We start from the raw sequence: 26,082 nt of genomic DNA, 5'->3' as shown, positions 1-26,082 counted from the left end.
TATTGTTTTAGTTTTATTGTAGTAACGAACGAAGTAATATATATATATATATATATATATATATATTCAATAAAATTAAAATAAAAAAAACATAGTTAATGGAGAAATAAATTACCACAAAGGTCTTTGATAAAGATGGAGAACCTCTTAAGAGAAGCTGAAGGAAGAGGATGAGGAAGAAGAAGAGTCGTCTCTTCCACCACCCATCTCCGTCGTTGGCTTCTTCTTCTTCTTCTTCTTGTAAGGAATCCCTCTAGCCTTAGCCTGACACTCCCTAACCTCTCTCAGATAAACCCTTATCGCTCCACTAGCGAAAGGGTTAGTCTCTGGAGATCCACCGTTCTCCTCATAAGCCGCTCTCAGCCGTCCGATCAAAGCGTCAAGACTTCCCCAAGCTTGTCTGAGAGGGCACGTGCACGGAGCAGGTGGCTCAGGCTGGCCGTAGAACATACAGCCAGGCACGTGCACCTTTGTCTTACCGAACTGGTCTAAGTACCTGAGGAAATCAAGCACGTGGTTGCAGCTGCAGTGAGACATGGGCACGGGTGGTCTCTGATTCTTCAAGTACTGTCCGAAAGTGTTCCAGTCGCGTCTCTTCTGAGACTCGTAACGGCTTGGTGTCACCGGTGGCTCAGACCCTGATGATTCCATCAAGCTCTTCCCTCTTTCTCTTGGAGAGGACATGCTATGATCTTGTTGAGTGTAGAGAGAGGGAGAGAGAGGAAGTGAGAGATGTTGGGGAAGAAAGGTTTAAGGGGATCTACTTTGTTTTATGGATCTGATGAATTAGGTAATAAGGAAAGAAGAAAGGTTGGAGTGAGTTTGATGAGAGGGTGAAAGTAATAGTAGTAATGGAGAGGATGATGTTGACGTTAGAGAGGACATGTTATGGGACCCTTTTCAAAATTTTGTTTTCTTTCTTTGGACCATGTCCCGTTATTTTCTGTTCCTATTTTTCTTAGTAATAAAAAGTGATAACGGATATATTGAGTTTGTGGTAATCTAGTATCATTGCAGTATATATATTACCTTTGCTAATTATCTATCACAAAAAAAAAAGAAGAAAGAAACTAGTAGCGATATTAAAACTGATAGTTTCGTTTCAGCTTTTGTATTGCTATATATCCTTGACACTACTTTGTATCGTTTTAATAATTTTGTTCCGATTACGTTTTGTTGGTGGTTTAATGACGAAAGATTTACAAGGATTACAGCATGAGTTCTTCACCGTGATTTTGAAATGGACATTCACTGTACCAGCTGGTTTTTAATAGTGAAAAGATTCAACTCTTCCATAGGAAACTACTTTGGACTTTGGCTCAACAAGATCATCATACTGTTTTCTAAAGAGATTCTAATGAAAATCTCACTCTTCCAAGTGTATTATTAGCACGGCAATGGTGTGTTATATGCTAATTATAACCTAGAAGTAAATGATATAAATATTAGATGTGATTACTGTACACATATCGGATTTTCCTAACGCACGTAGGAAAAAATAGATATGAACAATGAACATCAGAACATGTCATACTTTTTTTTTTCTTAGAACATGTCATAGTTACATACATATATATATATATATATATATAATTATATATAATGTGGAAAACGGTCCTGAGTTGTCTGCGAATGTTTAAAACGCCTTAGAATGAAAGACGGCCAAGGTTGAAATAAACGGGTTATTGGTTTGGAATTGATCACTTTTATTAATACATCAGAAATATAATATTAGTAATGCATGTTAACAACACGCCTAGGCTTAGTGCCTTAGTCCATCCAATTTGATAAATATATGATCTTCCCTCGTATTTTTCGATATCAACAAAAATAAAAATGGTCGTTCTTTTCCGTATTGATGAGTTGTTTATACCCTTGTTATTGCAATTTGATATTTCTATAGACCCGTACGTATTTGCCATCTTTCAATCGATTTTATTGATAGACAGAGAAAGTGTGTGTGTGCGCTAATTGGTTATTTAAAAATTCGTTGTAGGGTTCACCTTTTTTTTGTCCCCATTGAAATAAAAATTGTGTTTAAACTATTCTTCTTATAAAAACTTCTTGTACTCACCTTATTATGTATCCCTTTCACAGAGACATCATTGTTTTTGAACTATATATTTTGTTTTACAAAAATATAAGATGCTTTGCATTTTTCCATGTAATGTGTACTTAATATCTTCAAATACGTCGACTATTTGGAAGGGGCTCAATAGTCTGTCTAGTCTTTACCGGTCAATATCATAATATTGTCAATTTTTGTCACTAATGCTTAAATTCTAATTATGGGTCTTGTTTTCTTCTCCGGAATACATTGCACATAACGTGTATTTTAAATTCCAATTAAAGCCTAATTTAACTATGATTTGCAATATAATATATATATATATATATATATATATAATATAATAGAAAATAATAATTGAGCGAGATGTAAAGTAGAGTGAGCATCTATATATTTGTCTCTGATTGGTTCACGAAAACTAGGTAATATAGGTTATGACTCACTAACCACTATATATTCTACCTATTTTTAGTTAGATCTTGTGTACGTATCTATGAGATGATGTTATTACATATGGTATCTTTTATCATTTTTTTCCATCAGAATTAATCGCTTATCCGTAACAGAATAGTATGATGATATATATGCGGCAATAAATATCAACCAAATACAGTATATATAGTGAACCATTTTTTCAAATTCGGAATAACTTAGATCTAGAAAATTACTTGGTTTTTTTTTTTTTTTGGTTTACGTGAAGGAAGATTTAAAGGTCTAGGTTGTAATGATTTGGAAGTAAGAAAACGAGAGATTCACGCCATCTTGAGGAGAAGGAAGTCACCTGTTCAGAAAATCTCCAACTAACACGCATGCACCCACATTTTTGTTACAATTAACAATATTATAAAGAAGACTAATAATCCGTTTCAAGAATTAAAAGTAGAGCATTTAAAGTAGAGCAATGTATATACAATATATGTATATCGTTATTAATTAGTACTAATCCTTGGTTAAGAAAATGCTAGACGCTAATCGAGCGGTCGAGATAGACATAGCATTTAACAAGAAAATCGAAAATTAAACGAAAGTTAATCGAAGTTTAAACGAAAATTAGTCATTAATCAAAATGGATAGGATAGGCTTAGCGATGAAAACTAGATGGAGATTTTTTAAAAAGGAGTAATAATATAACAACAGTAAATTGTAATGGAAATATATGTTATTTTTGAGCTACCTCCTACTGACAAGTGATAACATGATAATTAAAATTTGTAAATGCTAGCTAGTAGTAGTTATTGTAGATAATGGTTGTCCGTTCATGACCATTTGTAACCAAATTGCTTCGAATCCATCAGAAACGTTGGTTAAATAGAGTAAAAAAAGTGTTTGTTTAGTTGGTCCAACATTATTTAGAGCATGATTAATGGTGTCTCTTAACCTAAGATTTTGTTAAGAATTTTTTTTATATAAAAGCTTTTTCTTAACAAAATTTTAGGTTAAGAAACTACCAATAAACACCAATGATAATCGTAGATAGTATTAAATTGTAGGATATAATTGAATGCATTCTTAATATTTCAGTCATATCTTCGAGGGTATACCGTATGTATTCAACATCCATTCACAGATATCATCAATAATTTATGTATTATTTTTTTTAAACTTTAAATTATACATTAAGGATCGGAAACTAAAATTTGTTAACTAACCATGTGATCTACTGAAGATGAAGAGAAACGAGAAAAGGAACAAAAGAGAGAGAGGGCATGTGATGTGTTACGAGATTTGTGTATGCATATACACACAATTATTTCCCAACCTGTCAAATTTTACTGTTTAGGATATAATATTTTAATAGCCATTATTGTTTTATGTAACTTTTAAATGTTTACAAAGTTGTCTCTACACTTAGGTTTTTATTCGATCGTTTGAATATTGGGTGGCATTCTTTAAGTTTACGAGCCCACACGATTAATAATGCATCTGGCTTTCTATGGCTATTATGATATTACACGAATGCAATAAACTTTTTGAAATTAACTATTTGAGGAAACAAAAATTCACAGTTCACATATGGCAGAAAAAAAAAATAAGAATTTTTAAAATACTTTTATATACCCTTTATTTTTGTCACCACTTTTATATACCTTATATATAAATAGTTTTTTTTATTCCTTTAATGTGTTACGTTAATAAAAAAAATTACACGTTTCCTGAAATTTTTTCAAATGACTAATATATAGATTATTATGAAACAGTGTTATGGATTCGATTGGCTTTTGTGGAAGACATTTGTTATCAAATATGTTATTTATGAAACATGTGTGTATTCTTTTAGATTAAAAAAAAAAGATTATTATAAATTTTCTTTTTTCCAAGATTCAACGTTAACGTGCAAAACTATCTATTTTGGTTTGTCTTAAAAATCAAGAACATTAGAAAATAGGTTTGGTGATGTTTTTACGTACTTCTAATAGAAAGAAAAGAGTTGTTGGTGTCTTCGTTCATGTACCTCCTCTTGTCCAAAACCTCTTCGCAAACAACAACAAAACAGAAGGAAAATAAATACAAAAATGGGTGCAAGTACACACAAATAAACAAAAGAAAATGACACACAAGTTTTGTTGTAGTCAAAAACCATTTGTGTTGTTGTTGTTGTTGTTTTTTCTCTTTTCGATAAAAGGCTTTCTATAGAATTTTTTTTGTGTGGTTGTTGCGCTTAGGAAAGATTTGTTGTTAAGAACTTGTTGGGAGTGTGTTAGGGAACACATATGGAAAGCTTCTCAAAAGAGACGACCGATCTAAAGGATTTCCATGCTTAAGTGGCTTGAACTATATGGTTTCTCGTCTCTTCATTCTCTAGGGTTCACTTTTGATCTCCAAAATGACTTGGCAGACCACCCAAATCGCTTCAATTATTACAAGTGGTTGGTTACTTAGTACGGCCTTTATTTCTCAAATACCGGCTAATTTTCTCATAGCATAACACCCGGTTTGATTCCTGGTTTCGTTCTTAACTTGGTTCATTTCGGTTTCTTAATCTCCAGTTATGAATTGGGCTTTAAGAGAAACATACGGCTCAGTGAGCAAACTGTTAATACATATGGCTCACCCTCAATAATATTTCTCTCTCGTCGTGCAGTTACATAGCAAACTGTTAAAATCAAAAAATGGAAAAAGAGTAAGAACACTAGCTGAATCAAAGGATAATTTTTGTTTTACTTATTTGCTCTTTAAATCATGTTTTTTAAGAACTTAAACGTATTCGTATAGAGCATGTAGTCATGTACTGTAATAATTTATCAAACAAATTTAATTGAATTTTTTTGGGGACCGATATATTTTGTTGTTGGTTTAAGGAACTAATAACACAATTCTTGTTAAATCGTTGCGGCGTCCGATTATTCTATTTTTTTAATCTATTATTACACTATTAATTTCATATAATTCTGATTAATCTTTTTTTTTTGGTCAACATCATACTAAACTATTAATTCAAATGAGCCAATCTGACGAAAAATTGTATAATTCTAATTAATCTCTTAGAATTATTCTCAACTCATTAAATCATTCTTATACATGCGCAGAAAAAACTAACTGTGTAATACTTTAACAAAAACATTCTAAACTCTCCCTAATAAGAAAACAACAATGACTATTTAGTGGTATCCTACTAATTTCTTAACTTGGGAATATATATATGGATATATACAGGTGTAACATACTAGAAATGGGTCAAAGATGCAAGACCTGCCAGTTCCATTTCTGTTGTGGATCTACAAAATTTCACAGTTTAAAAAGTAGATGTAAAGGTATACTGTGCGTCTATAGTAGTTCTACACATACAAGATTGGTTACTGTTTAAAGATTCTGCTACCTCTTTCCAAAAATCTGTAAGAAGTTTTAGTGGGCATCGCGACATTGTCTGACGTTATCTAGGGTTTTATCACTTTTATATTTAAAATTTTGGTTGTCATCAAGTGGGCAGTGTACGGCTCTTTTAGAGGTTACTTTAAACGTAGTTCGTCTTTTTTTTTTTTTCTTACACATTGTTAAACACTTATAAGAATCTTTCTACAGCTTCACCTATGACCATTTGTACGGTATTTTAAACGCAACACTATTCTGAGGATGAAGATGTTCCTTGTTTACTCACATAAGACTAGGGTCGTATAAAGAATTGAAGTCATTATTTCATCAAATAGCCAATTGCATATTGACTGATATGTAAAACTAAAATGAACGAACTTCTTTCTTATGTCATCATATGGGCTTATGGCAAATTACTTTGAATAGGTTGAAAGAATCTTTTATCTTACACGGACGCATGACATTATCAATATTTACAGGTTAAAAAATCTAGGAAAATATTTTTTGTTTCTGTTGTTAAATCAAATGTTTAAATTACTGACAAATGTATGTATAGAAAACTGTGATAAAGTTTTACCTAATTTGTTCGAACTCATCACAATAACATTTTCGTGTTGTATGATTGGTATAATGCCAGTATAACATGGTGAAATAGGGTCTGTAATAGGTCTGATTCTAATGTATCTGAAAAAAGTCACATATAAAGTGATTAACCATGTTCGAGTCAGTACTGTCTAGCTCAAGTTTTGTCTTCGATCAATAGGACAACCTATCTTACTATATGTGGAGCACCACTTGGTTTGGAAAGTTACGTTGATACCCGCAAAAAGAAGTTTTTTTTTTTTTTTTTTTAAAGAACCCTAGAAATTAGATGATACATATCTATATATATATATATAAAAAAAAAAATCATGTTGAAAGACGAAACAATGGGCAAGAAACATCTTCACGCATGAGTTGCCAAAAATGTCACAGTCTCAAAGGCACACTTATGCATTAGTCTTTAGCCCCCACAAATCTTTTCTTTGCTTCTCTTTTTGTTGATAGTGATTCATCTGTCTTCCCACCCACCCTCAATTTTCTTTTTCATTATTTGTTTCCTTTCCCTTTTTGTCAATTCATCCTTTTAACCGGAATCTAATTTGGTTTTCTATTCGGTTATGAAGTCTTGAACCGGTTGGGTATGTAGTGTATATATATACTAATCAATACATATTCGTAATTATTATCAGGTGTTTCGGACTGTAGTATTTTGTTTAAGGATTGTATATATATATAGGTGCGTGAGAAAGTTTGTGAAGATAAAGTGGGAGACAATAACTAAAGTTTATTCGTTTTTGATTACACATTCAACAAGTCGATATCACGAAAAGAAAGACAAAATGTAATTGGCATCAGTCAAATGATCCACCACCACCGATATAACAAATAATTGAACTTCAAAACCGATTGATTATAGAGTATTGTATTGGTCAGTCTACGTTTAAGGAGAGATGGCTAAGGTAAGTGAACTAAACTGTGACTTAACGCGTTCTTCACTCGAGTAGATCTTATCGACAAGTCTGACAAAAAATAATATACTAAAGATTTGGAACAAGATTCAAATAGTAAAATAAAGTAATGTATTTTAATTTATCTTTTTATTATTTTAACATATATCATTCACTAATAAAGCTATAGTGAAACTAGTGGCAAAAATCACCTGCGATTTTCAAATTAAACATAAGAAGACAGAGAATAGTGTTTAATATTATTTTAGATTTCCATCTTTGATGATTTTGGAATTTAAAAGAAGCGAAAGATGTAATAAACGTTTCTAATAAGAATTTATATACATAAAAATGAATACTTTATTTTATAATTTAGGTTTACAAAAATGTAATTATTATATTTACATGTATGTGTAACGGAATTATATACCCAATAGTTATGTAAACTCCATTCTCTTAATTATAAAAATTTGAGAGTTTAAAACTGTTATTACAAAGTAATAAATACTCATTATCATTGTTGATAGGTTTCTGATCGTAGTTACTAATTCATAATTTAGAAGAAAAAAAATGATCACATAATTTTGTATATTCAGTTGCTTATATGAATAGCTCTAATATAATTATATGATCGAGCAAGAAAAAGAAACCAATTAATACATAATACTTCACTTTCTGAAATGGAGGCTTTTTAAACAGTCAAAAGTGATTTTAGGAGATGTAATGCCGAAGCAGGCTATTTCAAAGACGAACACACAAAATCATGGATTAACAAACACATTCCATGCAATGCAACCCAAACGGCCTTGTTCATTACGATCCCACCTGGTCATCTTTTGCTATTGGGTCGAACTTAGATGGGCTAATCTGAGATGAGCCCAGGCCTGTCTCGCTCATGATTTAATTGTGTCCGACTTTTCAAGTTTCAATATTCTGTTTGTCGTGTTTGAACGACCCCAAGAAAACACCTTCTCTATTGTTTCATTTTCATCAATTTTTATTTTTTAACAATATAGTTCACATTTGTCACAATCACAAAGAGATGTATATTTTTTTTTAGACCAAACTTGAGAGTGAATTTATAGTAATAGAGAATATTTAGTATTATATGACTATATTTATTGAAATAATATCTGCTAATTAAAATCTCAAGGAAGCTTCCTGCAGAGCTAGCTATAGCCCTCTACGTCTTTTTTGTTTCGTTCTCTCTCTCTGGCTAACTTGGACCACTCTCTCGAATCGAGTTTTGAAGCACGGGTAACGTTTGCTTTGACCTTTTGGGTTTGTCATAGGTCGTTTTATATTTGGTCGGTTCAATCGTAATCTCTAAAAATATAACACTTCTCTCTGTTACACTTTTTTGTCTTCGTTTCTTGGTGTTGTCTTTGTGCATGTGTGATACTGAATACTGAATACAACTACAGTATATGTTAGTTAACCAAATGCTAACTCGTGTGCGTGAATTACAATATCACTAGACACTTATTATAGTGTTTATGCACTTTTGTGTGAATATATCTATATATACGCATGTTATATTGAATGCAGATTATATTTATCATATAACATGTATACATGATAGTTTGTTGTATGCAAATAGGTATATGTTCGCAGACGTATAAATATCCGAAGAATATCCGTAGAACATTTGGCATATGTTCTCACCAGCCACCATGCACTATCTCAAATTTCATTTTCACATATAAAGTTATGCTTTTATTGTATCTTTCTTTTTAAACTCAATCATACCATTAATATCAAAACATTACAGATCACATAAGTTACGATTGTCCATTTCCATAACCGGACTTAACTTGTTTGGGGTATCAGTCTCAATTAGGTATTAATGGTATGACGAGTGGAAAATAAACTGAAAAATATAATATCTCTCTTAATCAGTAGTAAAGCTTGCGGTTCATAAAAGAGTTCTTATTTAGAGTAGAGCAATTTCGTATGATTCTATTTGATCTGTAATAATATAACTTATGTGATCTGTAATGTTTTGATATTAATGGTATGACGAGTGGAAAATAAACTGAAAAATATAATATCTCTCTTAATCAGTAGTAAAGCTTGCGGTTCATAAAAGAGTTCTTATTTAGAGTAGAGCAATTTCGTAAAGATGTGAGTTAATCACGCAAAACATATATGTGTACGCAAAAGATGTGAGTTAATCACGCAAAACATATATGTGTACGTACAAATCTTCTTTGCCATACAGATCGTCGGATACTGCTTGTCTTTTATTCTCTCAATTATAAAAATATCACGTACATACAAATTCAATGTGAGAAAGTATGAGAAGTACAGGACAAAATAGAGATGCTGGTTGGTCAAGTTTTTAGTGGCTACAGATTTATATAGGGAAATTAAATGAGAGCAAAAACTATTTGATATACACCTCATATTAGTGAAAAAAATCTTTAATATTGGTGGTGTATTTGTTTCTTTCGTCCGACTCTTGAAGAAATTTAAAGGTTATATACAAACTTTGCATTGGCCTTTCACATTTTCTAAAGCTCATATAATCTCTGATTGTATCGTCTGATGCATTGTTGCTACTGATTATACAATATAATTCATTTACAGAACTCACAAAAGTTAAATTTCAATATATTTGTGCAAAAAATGTAGAATGGAAAGAATATTGGATAAAAATAGATTATATAATTTCATCGGATTCCATTTGTCTGGTATTTATAAAAAAAAATTGATACGATAAGGTCTTTGATAAAATAAGTTGATACGATAAGGGATTTATATGATTCTATTTTCCACTCGTCAGAATCTTTGGTTTGGTGATATTGTTCTAAGATTCGAGAATCAATTAACGAAAACGAATATAAAATATGATCACTAGTTATTAAAAAAAAAAACTATATGATATGACCGTAATAGACGTGGTACGTTTAAATTTAAAGTCAAAAAGGGCAAAAAAGCCGAATCATATATTTCTGGCTCCTTCCACAACTTTTGGGGATTTTCCTTCTTTTTTCTTTTTTCTTTTCACCAAGTAGTTTTTGTTTTTGTAAACCTTGTTTATAGTTTTCTTTGCTGATAACAATTAGTTTTTTACTTTGATATCATCTTTTAGTCAGTTTCTTTGATAAACTAAAAAGAAAAAGACATGTCCCCCATACTATTTACTTATATGCTGAATCAAATTTGAAAATTTCGGAATTATATATCTTACAAGTACAAATTAAAGGAGAAGAAAAGCTTACATGTGTGTATGCATGGCTTTGCAACCATTGAGGACTTAAGAGATAAAGAAGCAAATCAAATCAGCATATCCATTGGCATATTCCATATAATGCCCTTAATCATCAGTAAGCTTTCACATTTTCTTAAATGCTTTCGTACAAAAGCATAAGATGTAAATTAAACAAAATAAATGATATTTAGTTTCATGCTATACTAAAAAGAAGCCAAAAAAAAAGGAAAAAGAAAAGTCGAATAGGTGGACTCATTGGTCCACTTTACAAAGAGTCACCACCAAAACCGTACACATGCAGGTTGGTCCCGTTCCTATTTTTTGTATGACGGACGTACTACAATGCATTCATTAAGAACTTCATATTTGTATTACTCCATTTTGTTTTTTTTTAAAAACATTTATATGTGCACGTCGACTATGTTCTAACACCTATAAATACAGATCGATCTTTACATACTTTAATTAATTTATATTATATAATTTGGTAAGTTAAAACTTTTGAATAATTCTATATCTATGTTTAATACGAAAGGGATATACTGTAGTTAAAGACGAGGACCAAGATAGAGCGTATCTATCAATTCAAAACCTGAATACTGTATATAAATCCAACAAAATCTGAAATTAAAAAACGCAATAAAGTGTATTTGACTCTTTTAGTCTTTAATCCAAAAAAGAAATGTATGGACTAAAGAGCTTACGTTTCGACTATAAATAAAAGTTACAACGAGACATCGAATGGACTATAGGAAGCTTACGTTTCTGATAGATTATTTTGTAAGGAGAGAGAGAGGCTTTTAAACTCTTTTCGAGTAGAGAGAGAGAGTAGGAACGAACAACCAACAAAAAAAAAATACAAACTTTATCACCACCTGTCATCTCTCTTCTTCTCTATCCCATCGTCTTCCTCGTGAACGAAACTTCTCGATCTTCTTCTTTTTTTTCACCTGTTTTTGTTTGGGTTTCTCACGAGCTTCCTTCCCACTCTACTACGCCACTCTTTTTTCCTTTTTTTTTGTCCTTCTCCATTATTTAATCTAAAAAGTGAATCTTTTTGTTTGACGTTTTTTTTTCTGTAGTTTCCAGCTTTTTTCGGATATATTCTCTCCTTGATTTACTCTGATTGTGTCATTCTGGAAAATTATTGAGATTCTCTCTATAACCAGTTTTGTTAGAGAGGGAAAGAAAGAGAGAGGGAACTGAGAAGCCTCAACCATGGCTGCTAGAAATTTGGAGAAGATGGCTTCAATTGATGCTCAGCTCAGGCTTCTTGCTCCTGGGAAGGTCTCTGAAGACGACAAGCTTGTGGAGTACGATGCTCTGTTGCTTGATCGATTTCTGGATATTCTTCAGGATTTGCATGGCGAGGATGTCCGAGAATTCGTATGTTCCTTTCTCTCAGAGATCACTCTCTCACTCTTTCTCCTTTGTTAAGAACTGCTTTTGTGTTTAAAATTTTGAACTTTGATATACATTTTGGGTTACATATCAGTAAAATCATGAACTGGGTTTGTTCTTTCTGCTTTGATTATCCGTAAAGTTCAATCCTTTTTAGTGAAATTGGGCCTACGTAGGCATCAGAATTGTTCATGTTTTAGCTCTTCAGATATGCTCTGTCTTTGTTTGCTTCAATGGCTCATTGAGTTAGTACTTCGGTGTTCTGTGATTTTTTCTCAGTTGAGTTAATACTTTGGTTTTCTGAATCAGATTTATGTTTATGTTTTGTCTAATAGGTTCAAGAGTGCTACGAGGTTGCGGCTGATTACGATGGAAACCGCAACACTGAAAAGCTCGAGGAGCTTGGAAATATGCTGACGAGTTTGGATCCAGGGGATTCTATTGTTGTCACTAAGTCATTCTCCAACATGCTTAGCTTGGCTAATCTTGCTGAGGAAGTCCAGATTGCTTACCGGCGTAGGATTAAGAAACTCAAGAAAGGTGATTTCGCTGATGAGGCCTCTGCAACTACTGAATCCGACATTGAAGAGACTCTCAAGAGGCTTTTGCAGCTTAACAAGACTCCTGAAGAGGTCTTTGATGCTCTCAAGAATCAAACTGTTGACTTGGTTTTAACTGCTCATCCTACTCAATCTGTTCGTCGGTCTTTGCTCCAAAAGTTTGGAAGGTTTGTTAAATAACTTTTCTCGAGTCCTGACATTTTGATGCCTTGTGTTTTACATTAGCTGATGTGTTTTTGTCTCAATGTTTTCAGGATTCGTGATTGTTTGACGCAGTTATACGCAAAAGACATTACTCCTGATGATAAACAAGAACTTGATGAAGCTCTTCAACGAGAGGTATATATGCAAACGAAGAAGTCCATGAAAGCTTGTCTTGCATGATTTCTACTAAAACTCTGTTTTTGTTTCACCAGATTCAAGCTGCTTTTCGGACAGATGAAATCCGAAGAACTCCTCCTACACCACAAGATGAAATGAGAGCGGGTATGAGCTACTTCCACGAGACAATCTGGAAAGGAGTTCCCAAATTCCTGAGACGTGTTGACACGGCTTTAAAGAACATTGGAATCAATGAGCGTGTTCCTTACAATGCGCCTCTCATTCAATTCTCCTCATGGATGGGAGGAGACCGTGATGGTACTCTCTTACTTTTTTCTGCTCTTGAACCATTTAAAACATGAATTGGTTCTTATTAGTGGAATTTTTTTCTGAATCTAGGAAATCCACGAGTAACTCCTGAAGTTACGAGAGATGTATGCTTATTAGCTAGAATGATGGCTGCTAATCTCTACTTCTCCCAGATAGAAGATCTTATGTTTGAGGTGAGGAAAAGTTATATCACATTGCAGCTTTTACTTTCTTGGTTGCTAATGTTAACATGAGCCAGAGGTCTTACTTTCTGTTTTATATGTGTTTTTTTTTTGCAGATGTCTATGTGGCGCTGCAATGAGGAACTTCGGGTCCGTGCAGAACATCAAAGGTGTGCTAAGAGGGATGCAAAACACTATATAGGTATGTTACATTCTCCGACAATTTCTATATTAGATTATAATAGTTTGTTACACTTTGCTGGATGTATAATTGGTTTTTGGATGGATGTAGAATTTTGGAAACAAATCCCTGCAAATGAGCCTTACCGAGCTATTCTTGGAGATGTGAGGGACAAGCTGTACAACACACGAGAACGTGCACGTCAGTTATTGTCAAGCGGAGTTTCAGACGTTCCCGAAGATGCTGTCTTCACAAGTTTGGATCAGGTGGGTTTTCTTGCTGATTGCAGATCAACTAAAGATGTTTAAGCCAGATAATCCAAAGACTAAAACTTATGTTTTCATGATATGATTCTAGGCCAGATCTGAAACTTAAATACTTTTGAAAACATATTTGATTTAACTTTGAAACTGTACAAACCAATGCATAGTTGAGTTGATTTGATTTTGGTAAGTAGCAACTATTTTTCTAAGACCAAAAAATCCCAAACGGAAAGAGAATCAAAACATGGATCAACGTAGTTTCATGTTTTTTTCCTATTGTATTCTTTAATTTTTAACCTTTGGTTGTTTCTGTTTCTTTCCAAAGTTTTTGGAGCCACTTGAGCTTTGTTACAGGTCGCTCTGTGATTGCGGCGACAGACCTATTGCTGATGGAAGCCTGTTAGATTTCTTGCGCCAAGTGTCAACATTTGGGCTGGCGCTTGTGAAACTTGATATCCGACAAGAATCTGACAGACACACCGATGTCTTGGATGCTATCACAACACACTTAGGTATTGGATCTTACAAAGAATGGTCTGAGGATAAAAGACAGGAGTGGCTCTTATCTGAGCTAAGCGGAAAACGCCCTCTCTTTGGACCTGATCTCCCCAGAACCGAAGAGGTTGCAGATGTGTTGGACACTTTCAAAGTCATTTCCGAGCTTCCTTCGGATAGTTTTGGTGCTTATATAATCTCAATGGCCACTGCTCCATCAGATGTCCTTGCTGTTGAGCTCTTGCAACGCGAGTGCGGGATTACTCATCCTCTGAGAGTTGTCCCGTTGTTTGAGAAGCTAGCAGATTTAGAATCCGCTCCTGCCTCAGTAGCTCGTCTCTTCTCCATAGAATGGTACAGAAACCGGATCAACGGGAAGCAAGAAGTCATGATTGGGTATTCTGACTCGGGCAAAGATGCTGGTCGCTTTTCTGCGGCTTGGCAGCTATACAAGACTCAAGAAGAGCTTGTGAAGGTGGCAAAAGAATATGGAGTCAAGCTCACAATGTTCCATGGAAGAGGTGGGACTGTAGGACGAGGAGGTGGACCGACCCATCTTGCTATTTTGTCTCAGCCTCCGGACACCATTCATGGGCAATTACGAGTAACAGTTCAAGGTGAAGTTATCGAACAGTCTTTCGGAGAAGAGCACTTATGCTTTAGAACTCTTCAGCGTTTCACAGCTGCTACACTTGAGCACGGGATGCATCCACCAGTTTCCCCTAAGCCTGAGTGGCGTGTCCTCATGGATGAAATGGCTATAATAGCCACTGAAGAATACCGTTCTGTCGTCTTTAAGGAGCCTCGTTTTGTTGAGTACTTCCGTCTGGTAAGTTCTTAACCAACTCAATATACTCCTTTCATAAACAGAATTGTAGTTAAAGAAAGTCTTAACTTTGAGTTCGGGTTTGTGTTACAGGCGACACCGGAGCTTGAGTATGGAAGAATGAACATAGGAAGCCGACCATCAAAACGTAAACCGAGCGGAGGAATAGAGTCGCTGCGTGCAATCCCGTGGATCTTTGCGTGGACTCAGACGAGGTTTCACTTACCCGTGTGGCTAGGCTTTGGAGGGGCATTCAAACGTGTGATACAGAAGGACAGTAATAATCTGAACATGCTCAAAGAGATGTATAACCAATGGCCTTTCTTCCGTGTCACAATTGATCTAGTTGAAATGGTTTTCGCCAAAGGAGATCCAGGAATTGCAGCTCTGTACGACCGCCTCCTAGTCTCTGAAGAACTTCAGCCTTTCGGTGAACAACTTCGAGTTAACTACCAAGAGACCAGACGCCTCCTCCTCCAGGTGTAACTTACATCCACTATAGATAATCGTTATAGATGTTAAAATCCTGTTACAGTCGAGTTTCAGACAGTAGATGCCATTACAACCATGAGCAGCAGTTGGACAGACCACCTAAAACGCAAACTAACCCGCATGTTTCTTTACCATTCCAGGTCGCAGGTCACAAGGACATTCTAGAAGGTGACCCTTACTTGAGGCAAAGGCTGCAGCTACGTGACCCATACATCACGACACTGAACGTGTGCCAAGCCTACACACTAAAGCAGATCCGTGACCCAAGCTTCCACGTCAAAGTCCGGCCACATCTTTCAAAGGACTACATGGAGTCTAGTCCAGCGGCTGAGCTCGTGAAGCTCAATCCGAAGAGCGAGTACGCACCTGGACTTGAAGACACAGTTATCCTCACCATGAAGGGTATCGCTGCCGGTATGCAAAACACCGGTTAAGCAAGTTTAAACCGTCTTTCAACCGTTCCCTAAATCTATGCTATTGCTATGTAATGTTATTATGTTTATCCTAATGATGTCATGAAATCTCTCCGACTCCCTCTTCTGTACGCTTTTTCATGAGAGTATATGATAAATTTCTTATATATATTTTTTAACTACCAATTTTATTAATGGGTCATCCCAATTTAAAAATTGGGCCAGGTCTTGAGAAAATACAAAGAAAAAAAACAGATACAAAATGGAAATAACAAAACATCTAGGCCCATCACCGAAAATGGGATCTGCTCCTGCTGAAGACCTGAGGCAATGGCTTGAACAGTAAATCCGGCGAATGCGAGTTTGACTCCTTTGCGGTAGAGACCGTGAAGTGTAGACATTGCCAGAAGCATTCAAAATCCGACGCCGGTTCCACTTCCGAGATTTACCTGACCTAGAACAAAACTCCCGACCTGTCCAAACCACAGACAACAGGCTCTACGATGGCGGTCCCATGCCTAGCAACCAAGCCATACTCAGAGCTAACCCCCACTTCCAGATCTGTAGATGCTTGTTATTTCCGAGCAAGGAGCAAACAATTTGGCCGGAGGAAACAGAAGCGGCAATCAAAGAGACCAAAGTTGCTCAAGCTAAACTCTCAAGATCGAACCTCCGCAACTGCCATCTAAGACCCAAAAGGATCTACTGTTAACCCCAAGCAAGCAGCAAAACCAACCAATCCTACCACCGACTTCCGCCGCAAACCGTAGCGGCCATTGGAACTTTGAGCCGTGAGAGAACACCAAAGGGAACTAATGGCGTCTTCTACCAAAAGTAATCCCTAGACTGGTTCTACTCGACCCTCCAATGATTCAACACCGCCACAGCTGCATCGATGGAGGAAACCTACCCACCGCTGCCGGATACACAACCTTGCTCACATCTGCCTTTCTCTGCACCCCAAGACCTACAATTAAGCGCAACCCAGAGATCTACTCACCTGACGAAACCAGAACCAGAAAAACAAGCAAGCGACCGACTGGAGAAGGGGAGATCTGCGAATCTGACGGCATACACGACCAGAGACCGATCCCTGAGGCTTACCCAAAGAAGGAAAGCCCAGATCCCCAACACTCAACAAAGCCAATATAAATTTCTTATATTATTCTCTTGTTCAATTTTTATATCTCTAAAATATACATAATTTCTGAAATGAAATTTAAAAAGTAATCTAGCTAGATTATCAATATTAATTTATTACTCTATACCCGTGAAATTATCAATATTAATTTATTACTCTAGTAAAATAGTATTATAAACTTACCAAAAAAAACTATTAGTAAAAAAATAAAATTTGAAAAGTTATTTTCACCAAAAACAAAAAGGTTAAGATTTGTTAAATATCTAGATGACCAAAAAATTCGTAAACTTCAATATACCGTATGTGTATTTTCTTATTTTTTATAAGATGCAGTTTTTTTTACTATTGTAGATTGGCTGAAAAATACAGTAGAAGATCAATTAATCCTTTTTACGTTTGATTGAAAAAAATAGAAGATTAATTATTCCTATTTACATATGATTGAAAAAAGTAGAAGATTAATATATTATTTGAATAGGAAGAAATATAGAATTTAGATGATGGGAAGATAAAGTACTAAAAAAATGAGTGGTGTGGTGGATAGAGAGTGATGACGTGGCATGATATGGTTGGATAGTGAAAGAACCAATGGATCCCACGAGGAATAAAATAATGAATAAAATCACTTACTGACACAGACCTTTGTGTTCTAATTACCCCCGCGTTAATTACGCTTCTGTCCCTACGCGCGTCTCAAACATTTCTCTCTCTCTCTCTCTAAGGTCTGGGAGAAAAAAAAAACACACAAAAGAACAGTGATCGTCTAGAGATATACACTGACTCGGATCAGTTGGGGAAAAAAAATATAGCTTTTGGAATTTGATACTTTTAAAATCTTGAGTGATCGGACATGGCTTCTGGGAAAGAGCGTGACGCTTTCGTCTACCTCGCTAAGCTTTCTGAGCAAGCTGAGCGTTATGAAGGTAAAAGAATCTTCTTATCTTTTCAAATGGGTTCTCTGTGTTTCTCGTTGTCAGGTCTTTTTTTTCATAGCTGCTTTAGCTCGATTCCTGTTTTATTTACTGGATTTTGATTTTTTTTTTATCGGAAGGGTTTTTAGTCGTTTGGTTTGATCTTTGTAATTCTAATTCAGTGGTTTGATTGGGATTTTTTCGATTTTTGGGATTGAAAGTCTCGATTTTTTCATGACGGGTATTGAAAATGTGAAATCTTTTCTACAGAGATGGTGGAATCAATGAAAAATGTTGCGAAATTGAACGTTGATCTGACCGTGGAAGAGAGGAACTTGCTCTCTGTAGGATACAAGAACGTGATTGGTTCTAGGAGAGCTTCCTGGAGGATCTTCTCTTCGATTGAACAGAAAGAAGCTGTGAAAGGGAATGATGTTAATGTAAAGAGGATCAAAGATTATATGGAGAAGGTTGAGTTAGAGCTTTCAGACATATGCATTGATATAATGTCTGTGTTAGATGAGCATCTGATTCCATCGGCTTCTGAGGGTGAATCAACTGTCTTCTTCAACAAGATGTAAGCTCTCTATGATGCTCTTTACAAATTTAAGGTTTTAGGTTATGTATCTGAAGATTTTTTTTTGTTTTTTTTTTTGCAGGAAAGGTGACTATTACCGCTACCTTGCAGAATTCAAATCAGGGAATGAGAGGAAAGAGGCTGCTGATCAGTCTTTGAAAGCCTATGAGGTGTTGTACTTGTGATTTATAGTTTTATTTATTGATCACTTGATTTTCTCTGTTGAGTTTTTTGGTTCCTTTGTAGATTGCTACTACTGCTGCTGAGTCTAAACTTCCACCAACACATCCTATCAGATTGGGTCTGGCTTTGAATTTCTCTGTCTTCTACTACGAGATCATGAACGCACCTGAAAGGTTTTGGGTTTGTTTATTATACTAAGAAAAGAAAAGACTCATTTTTTTTGGAGATTTGAGATTGTTTTTTTTTATATTTATCTTTTCTCTTCAGGGCATGTCACCTTGCTAAGCAGGCGTTTGATGATGCTATCTCAGAGCTTGACACACTGAATGAAGAATCTTACAAAGATAGCACCTTAATCATGCAACTCCTTAGGGACAATCTGACCTTGTGGACTTCTGACATCCCAGAAGAAGGAGGTAATGATCATTCTGGGCCTAAGAAATCTCTTAAATTATGATGTTTTGATGTCTTACAAAGTTCCATTCTAGGTGTATTGAGTCATTACTCAAGTGTGGTGTTTTGTTTTGGTTGGAAACCAATGAATCTATAAGACATTTTAAGCATTTCCATGGACATTCTTGATGATAGAATGTTGAAATAGCATCCAGAAAATGATTCCCTGTCTCATAATGATTCATACTTCGCTGCGGATTTCAAATGTTTATTTTGCCTATATATGCAGCCGATGATTCCATTAAGACTAATGGTTCTACTACCAAAGCTGGTGGAGATGTAGCAGAGGTAAAGTAGAAAAGATTCCTTTCCTTGGAGTGAATCGAATAAGTCAGTTCTGATACAAGATAACTTTGCTCTTGATGCAGTGATCTGATGTGTACTCCCGCAGCAGCAGCACTGGTCAACATGTTTCAAGAACAACTGAATGTGCGGTGAATAATAACGAAACTTAGAGTTCCTCTGTTTCCTGTATTATTATTAGTCCCAAACCTCCTGGTTTGAATGTATTTTGATGCCTGTCTCAGGACACTGCTTATTTGTAATTTATTTTTCAGTACTGTCGTCTTACTATATGTCCTCACGGATTCAATCATATATCCCTTCATCTCTGAACTGTTCAGAGACAAGCTGTTTGGTTTACGTACGCTCTACCTTTTTTTTTTCTCCATTTCCAATCTCTGATTCATGTTGTGGCCGCTTATTGTATCAACCACACCAAAGAGAAAAAAAAAACTATGTTCAGTTTCTTTTATAGCTCTTTGGTCTGTAATGGTATTAATCTAGCATTCACAAGTCTAAGGGGAAATAGATAATGAAGCTTGCATTTCTTGAATCCTTCCCAACATTTACTCATATGTAATATAGCCAAAGCCAGCAGAGTCAAACTCCACCAAAAAAAAAGAAAAAAAGAAAAAAGAATTAGAATCAAAAATAGAAGAAAGAATGAATAGTTTGTTGAATTTGATATAATAGCTCTTTCCCATCTTTCACAAAGATTGCTTTCTAAGTCTTTAAATAGGCTCTTCTGATCGAATCATAGGGAAGCAGAGAATGACGATAGGGCGTTTTCAATTATAAGAGGAAATGCTTTATAGAGTCCTCTAGAGACTGATGGCTCGGACAAACCATCTCCTTCACTTTATCTCCATTCTTGTACATTTTAAATGTCGGAACTTTTCTGATACTCTCTGCCTTCGCCAACGCCATGCTCTCCTCCACATCCACCTAATAACATTTCATTTTCTCGGTTAGAACACTGAGACTATATATATAAGTGTAGACAAAACTGTGATCAAGAAAGGAGTATTTGGAAGGTTGTTCTTACCTTGAAGAAATGTACTAATGGATACCGGAGACATAAAGTGTTGATGAATGGAGAGATTTCTTCGCATTGTCGGTTTGATGATGACTTGAAATGAAACACAGAGACACCTGAAGAAAAGTTTTCACTTGAGCAAGGCATACAATATCTCAACCTTTCAGACATTTGGTATTTCTGTTTAAACTTACCGGGAACTGATACCGAGCTCTTGAACTTATCCAAAGTCGAAACCGCTTCAACTTCGTTGTTGAATCCTAAGCTTTTAGATTCTTGGCTTCTGTTCATTAGCGCGGTTTTGGCTCTCTCTAGAGACTCTGCAACTTCGCTGTCTCCCGGAAGTTCCCTTCTCAAGAACTCATAATCTCTAACCGCATCCTCCCATCGCCCAAGCTATATTTCAACAAACATTGTCATTCAAATACACTATCAAATTTAGTCAATAACTGGACTATATTGAGTTATAATCCCACCTTTCCATATGAAGTAGCTCTTCGTAGAAGTGCCTTGATATAACTAGGCTGGATTTTCAGCGCATGATTACAATCTTCAACAGATTTCTCCCACAAACCGAGTTTATACCAACATGCTGCTCTGTTGCAGAACAAAACCGAATTGGAGTCATCGTGCTTGAGACCGTCTCCATAAGCTAAACTCGCTTCCGAGAATCTCCCCGAACTGAATAGCTCATTACCACAAGTACGTGCCCTCACAACCATCTTCACATTGTTTAAAATAGATGCTACCTCGGGATTGGTCTGATCAAGCATTGCAGCTCTCTCTGCCTTTACAACCGCATTCTCAAATCTGCAACAAACCTATCATATTTACTCACTCACCGGCCGAGAAAATCATACAAGCAACGAACAAAACTTTTCCGAGTTTCGAAAGCTCACCTTCCTAATGCCATATCAACTTGAGCTTGGACACAGAGCACATATGCTTCAGCTACCGTACCAAAGAGTTTAGCTTGCAGATGAGACTGTTTATGATGATGATCCAGTCTTGGGATGCAAGATATACAAAAATCTGAATCCTCTATTTGGCTAAGACGCAAAAAGGCTTCAGCTTTACAAGCTACAAGCTGTCCAACCCAATCAAAACATATATATCACCATTAGTTAAAAAAAATCTTTACAAGCAAATCCAAGAAAACGTCGATCTCATGGCAATGATCTCTCACCTGGGGAGACGAATCAGCGCCGTTTGCAATGGCTGCATCTGTTTCTTTAATCGCGGTTTTCCAATCGCCAATCTTTCGAGCCTCCCAGCATCGCCGCAGATGCTTCTCCAGCGTCTGCAGCCTTTGGAGATCAGCTTGATCCGGGCATTGCCCGGGAAAACAGATATGACGTCTTGCATTCTCAGCTTCGCCCAGTCTTAAAGCAACAATTCAATCCATCATTTCAATTCTCAATCTTTAAACTAAACACACAACGACAACGCAGCCAAAAAAAAAGAGGAAAAATCTCAAGATTACCTGAGATACAGAGAAGCTAGTCTTTGGTGAGCTCTAGAGTAAGAAGGATCAAGCCTAACAGCTTCAAGACATTCTTTAACGGCTTCACCTAACCGTCTTAACGCCGTTAGAGCCGCCGCACGGTTGCTTCTATAAGCCGCATTTTCCGGTGAAATCAAAATTGCTCTGTCGTAAAGCGATAGAGCTTCAGAGAACCTCCCTCTCCTGTACATATCATTCCCCAATCTCTTCAACTCCTCCGGATTTTCGCCGTTCTCCGCCGCTCTCACCGGCTTTCCGCCGCTTCCACCACCTCCGCCACTGCGAACAACGTTTCCGTGTCCGTAATTTCCAGTCCCTGTGCAAAGAGTCTCAGTCCTACTTGAGGTCCGGCTCGCCATTCCGGTTTTCAAGATCCGACCGGACGGACAAATGTTTCCGGCAGGCAAAACGGCGGGACTGGGAGACACTGCAGACGTAGCGCCACTACCACCTCCTTGCGGGGAGCTGTGAGTCGTGGCCGAGGTGAAGCTAGAGCCAGAGAAGATCAACGGCGTACCGGTGGAAGAAGATCTTCTATGACCCGGTTTAAGAAGACGGGTGGTCGGCATTCCGGATCCGGGGCTAGAAATCTCACCGGAGTGACTCTTGTAGCCGTTATCCAAACGCTTGCCCATCTGAGAACTCACCGACGGTTTGCCAGAGGCAGAGCCAGAGGAGCCGGAGCTGCTAGTGGGAGTAGCAGCGGCAGAAGAAGAAGCAGAGCCACGTGGCATTAAGGTAGAGACAGGAGAACCCAGATCGAGTTCTCTGAAGTCAGGTTTGTTGACGTCATCATCATGTCTCTGTAAATCACGGAATCTACCAGTGATTGAATCTATGGCAGGTTCTAACGAAAGCCTTCTAGAATGAGACATCACACTCCTTCCTTCCTCTCCTCGTACTTGAATCTAAGTGGCTTCCCTCAGCTTTCTTTCTTTCTTCTTCTTTTTCTTCTTCTTCTTCTTCTTCTTACCGAAGCTTTTAACGCCGGACAGAAGAAACAAGTACTGCTGTCCAGAAAGAAGAGAGAGAGAGAAGAGAAAAGAAGGAAAAAAAAAAGGAAGAAGACAGATCTCGTGATAAATAGAAAAGGAAGAAGCAAAGAATGAAAATGGAAAATGAGAAGAAGAAAAAAAAGAATCAAATAAAATGGGATTGAGATTAAACCTTGATTAATAAAACGAAATTATTAATTTCCCAGAGATAATGACATTGATCTTCTTCTTCTTCTTCTGCTGCTTCTGTTCATCTCACGAGTCTCTCTCTTCACTCCCGTGTCTTCACGGCTACTTGTCGTTGAAGAAAATTACATATAGTCTAAAATAGTTGACTTTGAATTATTTCCTTTGATCACACTTCACACTGTTCCAAAAACTAAACTAATTAGACTTATTTTTCCTACATTGATGGACTTAATATTATTGCTAAATATATAAGTTAGAACAATTAATAATACATCAACTTTCGTATTATTGCGTCGTCTAACTAAAGGAAACGAATTATGAAAATATATATATGTTATACAATGCATCTGTGGAGTGTATGCGTAAATTAAAGGTACTGGAATGTTAATTAGTACTAATATACTAATAAATAAGGGTTCTGACGTGCAATTAGTAGTTTATGGTATAATTATTTTTGAGCTCAAAAATGTCAAGGCACGCAGATTCAAGCACGTTCACTCTCATGTTCCCAAAATGTTACTCTATCAACAAAAATTAATTCTTATAAATTTTAAGTTTACAGGGCTATACACACACTAGCCATAAGCAAAGCTATCATATTAGAAATTTAAAACACTAAACCTTGGTAGGATATTATTCAATGCGCCACGACATGTTACTATTTTATCTTTATTACTAGTATATACATATTTTTCATTTATCAAACCCACTTTTTAGGGTCGTTGTAAAAAAGTCCCCGCATTAAATTGGCCGACTCCATTGATTTTAATTTTTTGTGTATTGGAATTTCTTAAGATCTTACAATTTAGTGTGTATATATAGTTTACATATAACCAAAATAAAAATCCGAAAGAAGTTATTTTCTAGAAGAAGGAAAAAAAAAACAAATTTTACATTTTAGAAAGTTAATCTATTCAGTATTCAACAAATAAAATAGAATTTAAGAAAGAAATAAAAAAAAAGAGAATTTGATGAATGAAAAAATATGTCAACAGATCACTGACTTTTTGGAGTTTTTGGTTAAAACTATTTGACCAACTTAAATATGAGAAAAATCAAAAACTAATCCTAGAAAAATGCCACGTAGAAATGAGATTTCAAACCCTCGTCGTAGTCAGAGACAGCAAGGATCGAGGGGTAAAATCGTCTTTTGAAAGGTAGATGTATTTATCAAGCCAGCCAAACTTTTGTTTAAGCCACCATATTTATTGTACTATTATAAGCATATAAAGTAATCTCTTTTTTTTTTTTGTTGGTGGTGTGACAAACAATAGCCCTATATTTAATTTAAGACTAATATATATAATACATGAATGAAATAAATGAATATTTACAAGCCTTGGGTGTCTGAGATGAGAAATTAGAAGAAAAAAAGAGAGTCGAAAATCTCTATAAATATAAATGCAGAGCTGGCAACTTTTATTTTTGTTTACGGATGTCCTTTGATAAGGCTGTCATACTTCTCTTTTTCTTTTTATGGGGATTAAGATTACTACTACTACTATATTTAATTCCTAATAATATTCATTTGTAGATGTATAGTATTAATTATTTAATTTAATACTCATTTTTTGTAGTAATTAATAGTAGTAAAAGGCTAGTAAGTAATTTTCAAGTAGACCATTGCGCTGTTCCACATACAGTCCGTACCGTTCAGTCAGAGACCTACGGAACCACTCACTAATTACACCGGACCAAGCACCATCACCATGCATGCATTTGCCTTCATTATTATTTTAATAAGGAGAGAGAGAGAGAGAGAGAGAGAGAGAACGGTGTTGCGGTAAAACGGTGATCATGCAAAGCCAGCTGGTGGGGTGGCTCTTGACTTCACTGTGACTTATTTATTCCTGCCAGCTAGCTAAGCTAACCCTCATGTTAACGCCGACGGATTATTCGGAAACTGGACCTCTCCCTCTCGAGCCCGCCAAACTTGACGATAATGACCACGGCTCCCACTTTAACATCTCCATCGGTTCAACTAAACCAAGCTCCATTTTTTTATGACAAAAAAAAAAAAAAAAAAAAAAAAAAAAACCATGCCTACTAATTACAGTAGTAAAAATGTAAAAGTGATCATTCTACGTACGTATATCAAAAACCATGGATTTGTTCGTATTGGCGAAACACTTGAAACCGAACTGTGAACTTCAAAACTAACTTGACTTTCAGAAGTTTGACATTTTGTTTTTATAAATATTGATTATCATAATTCATAAAACGACACTGCTGAAGAGAAAATTCGTCTAAAAACGACACTTGTTTTGAAAATGAAAGGAATATATAATTAGTACTAGTATTATTACTTTCCACAGAATTTAAATATTCAGAATTTAATATTACTAGTAATTTTGGACGATACCATATGGCATTAATAGCAAAAAGACCACACCAATCACATATTAGTCTGTTTAATTATTCAACGCATGTGTCACACATTGTTTGTTCCGCCTGAGACATACAAAACATATTATACAATGCGCAGGCTGTTATGTTTCAGCATGAATGACCCAATCAATATATTGACAAATGAGGAAATTTTGTGGGGGAAATTAGACAAATAAATGTGATATAATTAGCTGCTAATCATGTGTTTTTCTTTTTTACTCTCATTACCATCACTGTCGGGCCATCTTATTTGCTAATCATAATCACGAGATTCGGGTTTCATATAAGATAAAAGAAGGAATCCTATATCTATCTTTTAGTGCAATTTTTACCCGTCGGCAAACATACTTTATAATTACTTAATCAACTACAGTTCTTATAATGATTCTTAAATCGTT

At 35.7% G+C, this 26,082-nt stretch overlaps 4 protein-coding genes across 5 annotated transcripts in view; 2 read left to right on the top strand and 2 right to left on the bottom strand.

The window, feature by feature from the left end:
* LOC17888034 (protein LIGHT-DEPENDENT SHORT HYPOCOTYLS 10) overlaps positions 1-798 on the bottom strand; it is a 2,804-nt gene extending 2,006 nt beyond the window's left edge. For both annotated transcript variants that reach the window (XM_006296503.2, XM_023784716.1), the window contains exon 1: positions 116-798. In XM_006296503.2, coding sequence (XP_006296565.1) covers positions 148-684 — 537 coding nt within the window. In that variant the 5' untranslated portion in view covers positions 685-798 and the 3' untranslated portion in view covers positions 116-147. The remainder of the gene's footprint in view (positions 1-115) is intronic.
* A 10,649-nt stretch (positions 799-11,447) lies between these two features.
* Positions 11,448-16,196, top strand: LOC17887798 (phosphoenolpyruvate carboxylase 2). The gene is made up of 10 exons (XM_006293567.2): positions 11,448-11,968; positions 12,319-12,710; positions 12,798-12,882; positions 12,960-13,182; positions 13,264-13,367; positions 13,473-13,557; positions 13,648-13,802; positions 14,125-15,123; positions 15,214-15,600; positions 15,753-16,196. The coding sequence occupies exons 1-10, from the start codon at positions 11,801-11,803 to the stop codon at positions 16,044-16,046; spliced, it is 2,892 nt and encodes a 963-aa protein (XP_006293629.1). The 5' UTR covers positions 11,448-11,800; the 3' UTR covers positions 16,047-16,196.
* A 1,659-nt stretch (positions 16,197-17,855) lies between these two features.
* Positions 17,856-19,932, top strand: LOC17888647 (14-3-3-like protein GF14 mu). Its single transcript, XM_006294755.2, has 7 exons — positions 17,856-18,089; positions 18,348-18,654; positions 18,737-18,824; positions 18,901-19,010; positions 19,105-19,253; positions 19,520-19,578; positions 19,659-19,932. Exons 1-7 carry the CDS (start codon positions 18,017-18,019, stop codon positions 19,659-19,661), a joined length of 789 nt encoding a protein of 262 aa, XP_006294817.1. The 5' UTR covers positions 17,856-18,016; the 3' UTR covers positions 19,662-19,932.
* An 80-nt stretch (positions 19,933-20,012) lies between these two features.
* On the bottom strand, positions 20,013-23,361 carry LOC17889720 (inactive TPR repeat-containing thioredoxin TTL3). The gene is made up of 8 exons (XM_006295742.2): positions 23,280-23,361; positions 22,092-23,119; positions 21,795-21,990; positions 21,508-21,695; positions 21,085-21,418; positions 20,803-21,004; positions 20,618-20,724; positions 20,013-20,517 (listed from the first exon to the last, which is right to left on the bottom strand). The coding sequence occupies exons 2-8, from the start codon at positions 22,985-22,987 to the stop codon at positions 20,365-20,367; spliced, it is 2,076 nt and encodes a 691-aa protein (XP_006295804.1). The 5' UTR covers positions 22,988-23,119; positions 23,280-23,361; the 3' UTR covers positions 20,013-20,364.
* Positions 23,362-26,082: the final 2,721 nt, after the last annotated feature.

The sequence above is a fragment of the Capsella rubella genome, unplaced genomic scaffold, assembly GCF_000375325.1.
Source record: "Capsella rubella cultivar Monte Gargano unplaced genomic scaffold, Caprub1_0 scaffold_4, whole genome shotgun sequence".
NCBI classification, from domain to species: domain Eukaryota; kingdom Viridiplantae; phylum Streptophyta; class Magnoliopsida; order Brassicales; family Brassicaceae; genus Capsella; species Capsella rubella.
Note: the sequence above shows the minus strand (reverse complement) of the source record. Positions and strands in the feature narration are given on the sequence as shown.

Bases quoted from the DNA above. Each gene is read 5' to 3' on its own strand.
- LOC17887798 (XM_006293567.2), top strand. From the start codon at position 11,801: ATGGCTGCTAGAAATTTGGAGAAGATGGCTTCAATTGATGCTCAGCTC. The intron at 11,969-12,318 runs GTATGTTCCTTT...TTTGTCTAATAG, and splicing joins GCGAGGATGTCCGAGAATTC to GTTCAAGAGTGCTACGAGGT. The intron at 13,183-13,263 runs GTACTCTCTTAC...TTCTGAATCTAG, and splicing joins GATGGGAGGAGACCGTGATG to GAAATCCACGAGTAACTCCT.
- LOC17888647 (XM_006294755.2), top strand. From the start codon at position 18,017: ATGGCTTCTGGGAAAGAGCGTGACGCTTTCGTCTACCTCGCTAAGCTT. The intron at 19,011-19,104 runs GTTTTGGGTTTG...TTTTCTCTTCAG, and splicing joins ATCATGAACGCACCTGAAAG to GGCATGTCACCTTGCTAAGC. The intron at 19,254-19,519 runs GTAATGATCATT...CTATATATGCAG, and splicing joins TGACATCCCAGAAGAAGGAG to CCGATGATTCCATTAAGACT.
- LOC17889720 (XM_006295742.2), bottom strand. From the start codon at position 22,987: ATGTCTCATTCTAGAAGGCTTTCGTTAGAACCTGCCATAGATTCAATC. The intron at 21,991-22,091 runs GTAATCTTGAGA...TGTTGCTTTAAG, and splicing joins CTAGCTTCTCTGTATCTCAG to ACTGGGCGAAGCTGAGAATG. The intron at 21,419-21,507 runs GTGAGCTTTCGA...GGTTTGTTGCAG, and splicing joins GTTGATATGGCATTAGGAAG to ATTTGAGAATGCGGTTGTAA.